The sequence below is a fragment of the Ostrea edulis genome, chromosome 9 (genome assembly GCF_947568905.1).
Source record: "Ostrea edulis chromosome 9, xbOstEdul1.1, whole genome shotgun sequence".
Lineage (NCBI taxonomy): Eukaryota > Metazoa > Mollusca > Bivalvia > Ostreida > Ostreidae > Ostrea > Ostrea edulis.
Genome location: NC_079172.1, coordinates 53576940 through 53588419, shown reverse-complemented (window position 1 = coordinate 53588419; position 11480 = coordinate 53576940). Strand labels below are relative to the sequence as shown.

General features: G+C 34.8%; 1 protein-coding gene and 1 long non-coding RNA gene across 5 annotated transcripts in view; one reads left to right on the top strand and one right to left on the bottom strand.

The window, feature by feature from the left end:
• The window catches only part of LOC125658391 (steroid 17-alpha-hydroxylase/17,20 lyase-like), a 28679-nt gene that overhangs the window by 10412 nt on the left and 6787 nt on the right, over positions 1-11480 (bottom strand). The window contains exons 1-2 of one of the 3 annotated variants that reach the window (XM_048889630.2): positions 3256-3374; positions 2432-2591 (exon numbers count right to left, since the gene is read on the bottom strand). In XM_048889630.2, the coding sequence (XP_048745587.1) occupies positions 2432-2549 (118 nt within the window). In that variant the 5' untranslated portion in view covers positions 2550-2591; positions 3256-3374. Of the gene's footprint in view, positions 1-2431; positions 2592-2876; positions 3173-3255; positions 3375-11480 lie in introns of those variants that run through there. The other 2 variants (XM_056149626.1, XM_048889631.2) reach the window with 2 other exon arrangements.
• LOC125658400 (uncharacterized) lies at positions 3470-10149 on the top strand. Of its 2 annotated transcripts, none has more exons than XR_007363732.2 (3): positions 3470-3601; positions 7779-7895; positions 9173-10149. It is a non-coding gene; the product is annotated as an uncharacterized LOC125658400 (long non-coding RNA). The 2 variants fall into 2 exon arrangements; XR_007363733.2 differs by having other exon boundaries at positions 3493-3601; positions 7769-7895.

The following is an 11480-nucleotide window of genomic DNA, read 5'->3' as shown; positions in this document are numbered from 1 at the left end:
CTGCTTTTGTATTGTGATGTCACAGGATTCATAACATTCTATTGGTTATAATGTTATAACACAACGTGTGTACCAATTCATTGAAATGAGTTTCTTTCTTATACTTACTTCACATGTCATCGAATCACGAAATCAAGACCTCATACGTGCTGTGAAGAATATGGGGACATCTATCGATTCGGAGACGATTTAAAAAAAAAAAATGTACAAATCGATACCCACACGATTACGAGTTGTAATAAAGGCAAAAGGTTGCATAACCAAGTACAAGTACGGTATGTTACATTTTATTTCATTTTGATACATGTGGGAAAAACAACAACCAAACCGTCAGTGCTTGTAGAATTTATCTACGGCGTCAAAATTGCGTACTGTGGCCAGGAACTGTATATTCAATAAAATATCCAAATATGAAAAGGCGAAGATAATGAATAGTGATCAATCTCTTAACTTCTATGAAGCAGATATGGAAGACTCTGTGGTGTCTTTTTCGAATTCACTGAGACATCATATCGAATCAACATATGAACGAAAATTGTTAATAGATAAAACGTCGTCGATATTTCTTAAATGTTGAGTTGAAGGCCACAACAAGAGATTTTTTTCTTCTAATGTTGAAACGTTTGAATAACTTCTGCCTCTTTAGAATACAAAAATTGATCAACTATTAAATATAGAAACACCACCATGTACACTGTATAGAATGTACCTTTTTTCCTTTTTCTTGAAGATTTTTAGTGGAAATATTCAAGAATAAGAATACTAACAATAATTTACCTACAAGATGGAAAGATAGTATCATGAGACTTGGTTCTTTAAACTTTCAATGCTGTGAATAAAGAAGATGGGTGAACTTGGCGAACAATAAGCCTATTCATGATTGGGCACCGGTCGCGAATCGGGAGTTTAAATCCGCATTGATGGTACCCGTAGTTACAATAGATACAGTACCGTACTAAAATGCTGTCCAAAATACTTAGAATTCAAAACAAATATATAGATCATACTTCAAAGAATGATATCTAATCAAAATCATCATCAGAATTTGTTTCACAGGCAGCATCATGTATATCAGATATTAAGCGGTTTTTAACACATACATAATTACACTGATGCCTGGAGTACCTAAGGTACCAAATGACACTACACACTAGTATATGCTCGCAACATCCAACAGTATGTTCTCCGCATTTCCATTGACATATTAACTGATGTGAATGAGAAACCTCACATGTTTTGTGGTGTAAATCACGTGTGGAATAGCGTTTTCTGTATGGCGCAGTTTTAATGCTTTGATTTGGATTAAGTTTTTCCCCCAACAAATGTGTTTTGAACAGCATTTACAACCTACTGGTACTATTATACCGAATATAATAAAGGCATCAGTTATCGCCTCCTTTGGTACAAGGACGGTTTTACAGTTACAGAACGCACATTTGCTGTTAGATTTCCCAACAAATACAAATGGGACAGAAAAACCACTTGATTTGCTTTTGTTTTTGTACTGAACTGTAGTTCACTGTGCCTGTTAAACAGTCTGCACCAGTTGGTTGCACATTAGGCTTTTGTCATGATCTCTTCAAGTAACTGTTCTCTTTAACTTTCCTTTAATGTGTCGTTTACATAAACATCCATATTTTACAGGAGGCCCCATACTTGTTTACATTTATTCACTAGCTGCATGTTGGAATCTATTACTTGCATAAACTTAGCATAAAATACCAGAGACAAATAATTATGATTATAAGGTAGGTAGGAAAAACTGCTATTCGAACCATAGATATGCAATCTGGGCTTGTCCAAAACTTCATTGAGACTGCCGCTATACCACCTCGGCTATTCATCTTATGAAGGATTTCCGAGTTTCAAGCTATCTAAAGTCACCCGTCGTGGGCATAGAAATTTTCTTGATGATACGACAAAGTTATACGCAAGAAGTAAGTTTTTTTTAATAGAGTGGGTCCACAGGCAATTGCATCGCTTGGGGTCGAATTTACTCTTTATATAGTAAATTCGACCCCAAGCGATGCAATTGCCTGTGAGTGGGTGAAGTCTCCATATTTTCATTTACAAAACATATGACACCTGAACATATACCAACATATTTTACTCAGTTCACAATGGGGACTTGGCCCTCTCCCGATGAAAATCTGCTTGGAAAAGTCAAATTTACTGTTATTTTGTGGTTTTTTCCGTTGAGGTGATTTTAAGTAGGATTTTTTTCAATGTTCCTTTAAAATTAGAACATCGAAAATGCATTTTTGGAAACTATGGATTGATTGTTTTAACTAGAATGCAAATTTTTCTTTTTCTGGAGTTTCAATTTTAACTTTGATATTTGTCCCTCTGTGGTTTCTTGGCTCGATAAAGTCACCCATCTTCTTTAGACAAAATGTTAAGGTCGCTGACTATGTGGCGGAACTTAAGTTACCTTTGTAATGTCCAATAAGTGGTATACACCATGGTCCCGGTGGCAAACGATACCGCATCCGTTTAATGACGTAATACACCAGAAGACCTATACCAATTCCCACCAAAACGGTTTGCATGTTTAAAGACGATTCAATAATATCGTTAACTAAATCTTCTCCCTGAAATTAAGAAACCATTAAATTTAGAAAGCAGTAAATTCAACACATTCTAGCTAACATTATCAAAAGGGAAAAATATTAAATCGTATATAATATTGTTTTTACCATATAAGCCTATACATGCACCGTAGTGATAATTATGTAACACAGACCTTATAAATCTAATAGTATTTCAGTCTGTTCACCTATTTAAGTATTATGAAAGAATGAATATTCCAAATACTTGTGATTTTAATTTTTAGAGGAGTTATCAATAAATGTAAACTAAAGCATTTAATGCAAAACCTCAGTTTTAAAATACTAGAAGCTTCCAAGGATTTTGTGTCCTGGGTACCATGCCATTGTCCTGGGCCCTCTGGGCCTCAAGGCAGCCTAATCTTCCCAGTCTTTTTAAACATTTCTTAAACCTCACAAAATCCTACATCCGCCCCTAATGATGACCGCGTTTGACTTAATCGGAACACGCTCGGCCTTTTAAAAACAAACTATTTTTCGTTCACGGAAATGGCCGAGTAGTTACGATTGCGTTTGACTGAGCGAGTCACCATTTTGTCAGACAATTTAGGTCAAGCGACTAATGGTTTTAATCTTATACGAATAAACAAACATTTGTCATTGTACAGACCGCACAATTCTTTGCGTAAAGCCACAAGGCCATACTAACCGTCTACACGTTGTAGGTGCATATGTAGGCCTATATAAAATATGGTAGCATCAACGAATGAATGTGCTACACGGGCAGATGAAAACAACCCATGGTCTCGCGCGGAAATGAGCGAAATGAAAGAGACGTATCCGGTAGTTAGTATTTATCCGGAATGCTAGTGCGCAATGGCGGCAATAAACAAACGAAGCGGATACGTTGAAGGAAAAACTTCTTTATTTATTTCTTACCGTTATGTAGACCAGTGAAAATAATGTACAACGATTAATCGCATAAATCCCATGAAGAATAGAAAACTGAAAGTAGGGCAAACATAGATCCCTGGACATATCAGAGGTGAGATCAGGTAAGTAGGACTATTCTATGCATGAATGAAATGCAAAACTCACTGTCTGAACCAAATTATCCTACTGGTTTCACAATTCCATTACATCGAAATGATCATTGTATTTTCGTCCAACCCCCAACAAATAATCGGAAAGTAGACATTGATTTGGGGGAGTGGACATCAAGGGGGGGAGGGGGTAGAGGGGAGCTAAAGTGTTAAGATGAAAATGGGGGGCCCGAGGGATGTAATCAAATTCATCAGTTATAACATGTATACCAGAACTAGTAAATGCACAATTGGCTGGAAAAAGAGCAATATTGACTTGTATAATTATATAATGTGTATGTTTAATTGTTCAGAATGCAAAGTTGCAGTATGTATTCACATAGACATATAACGGATAACATATCTGTTATATGTCTATGCCCGGGGCAGGGTTGGCAAAAAAGTGGTCGATATGAGGCCGGTGGTCAATACTGGTTGAAACTGGTTAATACTGGTCGATTGAAAATTGTTTGGTATACATAATATACTTATAAGTCATAATATTACATAAATAATGTACAAATGACTGTTGAATATTGGGGAGATGTAAAAGTTTCTGTTCAAATTCCTTAATTTAACAAGAACTACCTTAGTATAAGTATTGTTTCATCAATCTTCATTTTAACTGTTGAATAAACATTTGAGAGTGGGTTAGTGATGTTTTCATAACAATAACAGGTACACTGGTCATCTCTGGTCCCAGCCTATGCTTATTAACACCTGTCCACTCTGCTTCCTGGGCTCAGGTAATGTCCAGCTACCTTTTATTCTTAATCTGTCCAGGTACATGTATTAAGAGGTCTGTCTCCAATAATCAAGTTATGTTATAGAACTGTGACCCTCTGGTAGGTACTGAAGATATTTCGGTCAGTTTTAGCAAACCAAATATATTAAACTTATGAAATTACATTTGATTATCTAATGAAAAATATTAATCAACAATTGATCCATATAATGAAAAGACTTAATTTATCTTTATCTTTGCAAGAAATGTACAAAAATAGGAAAATGGACAGTTTAAATCACAATTGACCATTATTGACCACTTGGGGAGTATTGACCAGGACAGTTAAAACCACTGGTTAAAACCGGGGGCGGTTTTAACCGTCCAACCCTGCTATGCCTCTATGGTATTCAGAGATAGATCATACTAACTAATTACTTTTTCTTTAATTAAGTGAATTTATACATTACTTGTTTCTCCTAACTACATGTACTACTTTATGGCATAAATTGAAGATTCAGTCCCTGGTGTTGGAGATCTTTTATCTTGAAAACAATAGATGCTAGTGCCACACAACCAAAGAATGTAGTAAACATACTGCTACCTTTGCATGTATTAACTAGTTCTAATTGTAACGGGGACCGTTACATATGTTCCCCAAACCTCCCCCAATTAAAAAGTGATGTCCTTGTGAATCTATAGCAAAAAATCATTTTATTTTAGCCTTTAATTACATGTAGTACGTTCAATATGGTCATTTCAGTACCAAAAAATGAAAGAAAGCGTTGCACGCGCATACACGCGCACGCGTGTATGATTCCGAAATTTTGTTGATGTCGTTCAACAGGCATGTGTATCATATACCCACAGTGTGAATTTCATAACGTTTCCACCAAATACAAGGAAGTTATAGCGATTTTAAAATCGTCCAATCAGAAATCAGCACACGTGCATGCACGTGCTGAGCAGTAATTCTAACCACAGCAATTTGTAAGCAGTACCAAGACACATCTAAACCATTAATATCAATAGAATTTGATGAAAAACAAAAACGTTATCGTCCTTTAAAAATTGAACATTTAAAAAACGTTGCACGCGCATGCGCGTGTGCGTTGGCATTTTTTTTGTTACACCAATATATAGATACACATATTGTCTACGTATGCTGTGAATATCATCTTATTCGCTTCATAAATAAGAGAGTTACAAACGTTTTAGTATTATCCAATCAAAATGAAGCGCACGTGCATGCGCGTGCAAATTGGTAATTTCGACCATGGAAATCAGTTAAGGGTCTCAATATCTACCTATGATATGAATTTCAAGCCATTTCAATGAACAACAAAAAAGTTAGACTGATTCCAAAGTTAGCGTACAAATTTTGTAATGCGCGTGCACGCGCATGCGTGCGCGTGCTGACAAAATAACTATTATATTTCATATGTACAAATGATATACTATCATCCTATTTAGGTTTTATATCGATTCCTTCAATATTCTGATTTTCCATTTTTTGTATCAAAATTGCAATGCACGTGCGCGCGCGTGCATGCACGTGCAGACAAAATGACTATCACTATGCACATCTACAAACGCTATACTATCATCCTGGAAAGTTTCATATCGATCCCTTTTGCAGTTTCTGAGAACACTACCGGACAAAAAAGTACCGGAGAAAAAGAATAATAATAATAATAATAACTAGTTCTAATTGTAACGGGGACCGTTACATATGTTCCCCAAACCTCCCCCAATTAAAAAGTGATGTCCTTTTAAATCTATAGCAAAAAATCATTTTATTTTAGTCTTTAATTACATGTAGTACATTCAATATGGTCATTTCAGTACCAAGAAATGAAAGAAAGTGTTGCACGTGCATGCACGCGCACGCGTGTACGATTCCGAATTTTTGTTGATGTCGTTCAACAGGCATTTGTATCATATACCCACAGTATGAATTTCATAACGTTTCCACCAAATATAAGAAAGTTATAGCGATTTTAAAATCGTCCAATCAGAATTCAGCACACGTGCATACACGTGCTTAGCAGTAATTCTAACCACAGCAATTTGTAAGGAGTACCAAGACACATCTAAACCATTAATATCAATAGAATTTGATGAAAAACAAAAACCTTATCGTCCTTTAAAAATTGAACATTTAAAAAACGTTGCACGCGCATGCGCGTGTACGTTGGCATTTTTTTATTACACCAATATATAGATACACATATTGTCTACTTATGCTGTGAATATCATCTCATTCGCTTCATAAATAAGATAGTTACAAACATTTTAGTATTATCCAATCAAAATGAAGCGCACGTGCATGCGCGTGCAAATTGGTAATTTTGACTATGTAAATCAGTTAAGGGTCTCAATATCTACCTATGATATGAATTTCAAGCCATTTCAATGAACAACAAAAAAGTTAGACTGATTCCAAAGTTAGTGTACAAATTTTGGAATGCGCGTGCACGCGCATGCGTGCGCGTGCTGACAAAATAACTATTATTTTTCATATGTACAAATGATATACTATCATCCTATTTAGGTTTTATATCGCTTCCTTCAATATTCTGATTTTCCATTTTTTGTACCAAAATTGCAATGCACGTGCGCGCGCGTGCATGCACGTGCAAACAAAATGACTATCACTATGCACATCTACAAACGCTATACTATCATCCTGGAAAGTTTCATATCGATCCCTTTTGTAGTTTCTGAGAACACTACCGGACAAAAAAGTACCGGAGAAAAAGAATAATAATAATAATAATAATAATAATAATAATAATAATAATAAGAAACAGAGTAAAAACAATATGTTCCCAAACTTTGTTTGGGGAACATAATAATAATAATAAGAAACAGAGTAAAAACAATATGTTCCCAAACTTTGTTTGGGGAACATAATTAGCAAATTAAGGTACTAGGAAATATAAATGTAAGGAACAAATGTCTAGGGTGTTTTTTATCTATTAAAAAGATTGTATCAACTCTAAATCTAATAAGTAAAATTTTGTAATATTCCAGCTTCAGGAAGTTTATCCTATCATAATGGAGATGATTATAGCTACTTTGAACCTACTTTCATGGATCTACCATATTATCTTTTTTTTACTATGACATTTGACTGTTACTTTTCAAAGAAGGTGTAATTTATAAGTATAACGTGCATCACATGCAATTTTAATGATGCAGGCAAATAATTTTGATGCAATATAATTAATAAAAGGCAAGCGTGAACTGTAGATCTACCCAGATTAGATTCAATAAGTACATATAAATGATATTAAAATCCTGCGTGCTCGTTCCATATAATGTCCCTTGAACATTACAAGTATTTACTTATTCCAAATACATGTAGTTCAAAATTAAGTCAGAAATTCTAAAAAAAAAAAATTAAATTAAAGTTTATTTCAGGAAACAAAGCCTGTCTGAAACTCCAAAATGACATTTCCAGAAAGCTGAAGAATGGATAAAAATGTATCTACCATCTTACAACCCAGATTTCATTCCACTGAAAAGAAAAGGGACAGGGTAAGAAGTTATTATTAATAAAAGATATATATATGCTGAAACATCTTAAAAGATATATTGTTAGCTCACCTGAGCTGAAAGCTCAAGTAAGCTATTTTAATCACTTTGTATCTGCCATCTGTCTGTAAACTTTTCACATTTTCATCTTCTCCGGAACCACTGGGCCAAATTCAATCAAACTTGGCATAGATCATCCATGGGTTAAGGGGATTCAAGTTTGTTGAAATGAAAGACTATGCCCCCTTCAAAGGGGCGATAATCTTAATATAGCTAGTCCCTGTGTATATATATGCATGACTTGTGATGTTGGTATACATGTATGCGTCCTGTTTTATTTCAAATTTCTGTTTTTATGTCTATGCATGCAATTATATATCATTAGTGCTTTGTGTTTTTTTAATGCTATATAGTCGGTTAAAGAGCTCTTAGCTCATGTTTATTGTTACCTGTATATAGTTCCGACTTTAAATAAAAATTACTTACTTACTTACTTACAAAAATGTAAAAATAGGCCCGGGGGGGGGGGGGGGGGGGGGGGGTGGCATTTAAAAATCTCCGTAAGAACCACTGGGCTAGAAAAGTTCAAATTTACATGACAGCTCTCTGACATAGTGCAGATTCAATTTTGTTAAAATCATGGCCCCGAGGGTAGGGTGGGCCACAATAGGGGATAAAGGTTTTACATACAAGTATATAGGAAAAATCTTTTTTAAAAATATTTCTTGAACTATTTAAGCTAGGGCTTTTATATTTTGTATATACATTTTTTACGAAAAGTTCTTTCATGTGATGCAACAGTGTTCGATCTTGTGACTTTGACCTGAAAGTTTGACCTACTTTTGATAAAAATCTGACCTATTCAATATCTCAACTATTTAAGACAGAGCTTTCATATTTTGTATATAGATTTCTTATGTCAAGATCTTTTGTATCATGCATGTACCATGATTAATTACCTTGTGACCTTGGTCTTATCCAGAACAGCAAGATCTTGTCGATCATATTGGTGTTGAGGCGGTGTTGGGGCATTTCTGTGTAATGTGAATTCATTTTCAGTAATGTTGTGATCCTTTGGGGCTCATGTAGGCTGGGGCCACAATATGGGATCAACATTTTTCATAGGAATAAAGACTGAAATCTTTTTAAAATCACAACAGCTGTACAATGACAGGGCCAAGGTGACTCCGTTGAGCGATGTGGTTCTTTGGCCTCTTTTACTGTTTAAGACGCATGTATTTAAAATTTATCATAGGGTATATTTGCATTTATTTTTTCAGAAATTTTGCATGTCCATGTCTTGGAAGGTGAATAGGTGAAAAGTCAATAGATGCTTACCATATCAGATGCTTGCAGAGGATACTGGGGATAAAGTAGCAGAAAATTATGGAAAACAGGAAGTGGCAGCCAGGACTGACATCAATGCAATAAACAATGAGCTGAGGAGACGGTGATGGAACTATATAGGACACGTGCTATGGAGGGGAGGTGACAATGACAGTGAGATGGCGTTGGGTTGGACACCAGAAGGGAAGAGGGCATTTAAGAGACCGAAAACAACCTGGAGAGGAACAGTAGAAGCAGAAAGAAAGATTGCAGAATGGAGAAACTTGAATGAGATCAAGATGGTAGCAATAGAACAGAGTGGATTGGAGAGAGTCTCGGTCCTATGTGTTTTTGGCATGGAGAGAACTAAGTAATGTCTAGATTGTTGGAGATAGGATGACCAGGAATATGAATGGATGTGCTGGAAACTGTACTAAGACCCTTATGTATTTGGATAGATTTACATACCATCATGATTTTGCTATGAAAAACTTGAAAAAAATCCTCAACTCATATTGTAGCTGACATTGTACATTTGTACTTATTAATATTTCAAATGAACATATTTTTAGACATACAATATCTAAACTTTGGAGTCCATGTACATCTCCACATTGGATAATAGGTTATGATGTATGTGTGTGAAATCTTTTCCTATGGTATGCACATGTTAACACATTAGTTTAAATGATGATGTATATCTTATGACTATGGAAGAGATTGTGTTCAGAACAGAATATGTGTCTAGAAGAGTTGTTGCCCTTGAATGTAATTCATTATTTACATGGGGTTGAAAAATAATCCAGCACACAGTAGTACTAAATGCATTATGTTAAAATACATTTATGAAGGGTATAAGTGATACTGTCCATTACTGATTAATACACTTTGTGAAATCATATTGTTATGTTTAATAAATTTCAAGGCTGCACCTTTGTACATTTTACAATATAATATTCTGCACTTTGGTATCAAATTCTCTTAACCTAATTTAAGAGTTACATATTCATTAACAGCAAGTTAATTATGATATGCTATGTAGTTTGTCAAAGGGGCATTAGCTGTGAAAGTGATGGCAACCTTTTTATTCAAAATCTCTCAATAAGAATATATATTAATGCCTAATAATAATATTTATTTTGTACAAAAACATGAGAAACCTAATAAAACGACAATAGATTGTCACTTTTAGTGTATAGAAATACATAAGGACGAATTATTGTCTTGCAAGACAATAATCATTTAATTACCAAAATTCATGTGATATTCATACACATTAATGTGCCTGTTTTGGGGTTAAAAGGTGTTTGAAATAATTAAATACTGGTGTTATCACTGAAATATACATGTATGATATGGAGCAAATTTCATTTAATTAATTTTTTGGTATCAAAATGGCAGCTAATGCCCCTTTAAGAATAACTATTTTCAATGCACATCATAATAACCTTGTTAAGCTTGAAAGAATATTGGCTATAAGGAATCTTGATCATAAATATTAAAAATATTTTTAATTTCTTTCAAGGAGTTCCTTATAAACAAGCATAAAATCATGATTATAGTACATTGACTCTTGTGTGTTTCAATCTGTTAGACTTTCCCATTTTATTGCATTTCTTGGAAGTTGTGTTAAAAGAATTGGTGGTCTTGAAAAAGGTTGTTGTAGTGAACAGCAAAGGTCAACTGCTATTCAACAGTCTGTATACCTAGTCACCAAGGGCAAGGGTAGAGGTCATGTGGTTCTGCATTTCACAGGGCCAGTTAAGGGGCTAAAAGAATACAGTGTTAATGACAATTATTTCCATGGAATAATGAGAGACATCTCCCATCTCTTGTTATAGTGTTCTTCTTTAAAGATTTTGTGGGAGATGAGAAATACTTTATTTGATGCACAGACACCAAATTAAAAGTGGAGCTTGTTGATCCTAAGTGACATCCTTGCCATTATCTTCAATGCAGTCTTTCATGTGTCTTATAAAGGTTTGCAAACACTAGTGCTTGCATAATGCACAGACACGTGAAGTGGGTAGTGTACGTGTACAGATGTTGTGTACACACCACCACCCCTCCACTGTCTACAAAATATATACCTGTATAACCAGTAATATCACCAGAATATGTTATTTCCCCACCGATCATCTTCATAAGTCATTATGAAGTCAGTTCTACATTCTATGAGCTCTGGTGAGATATTAATACATACCGTACCACTGGATCTAAAAGAAATCCGTTTTACCACCGTCCCATTCCAATTTGATATCC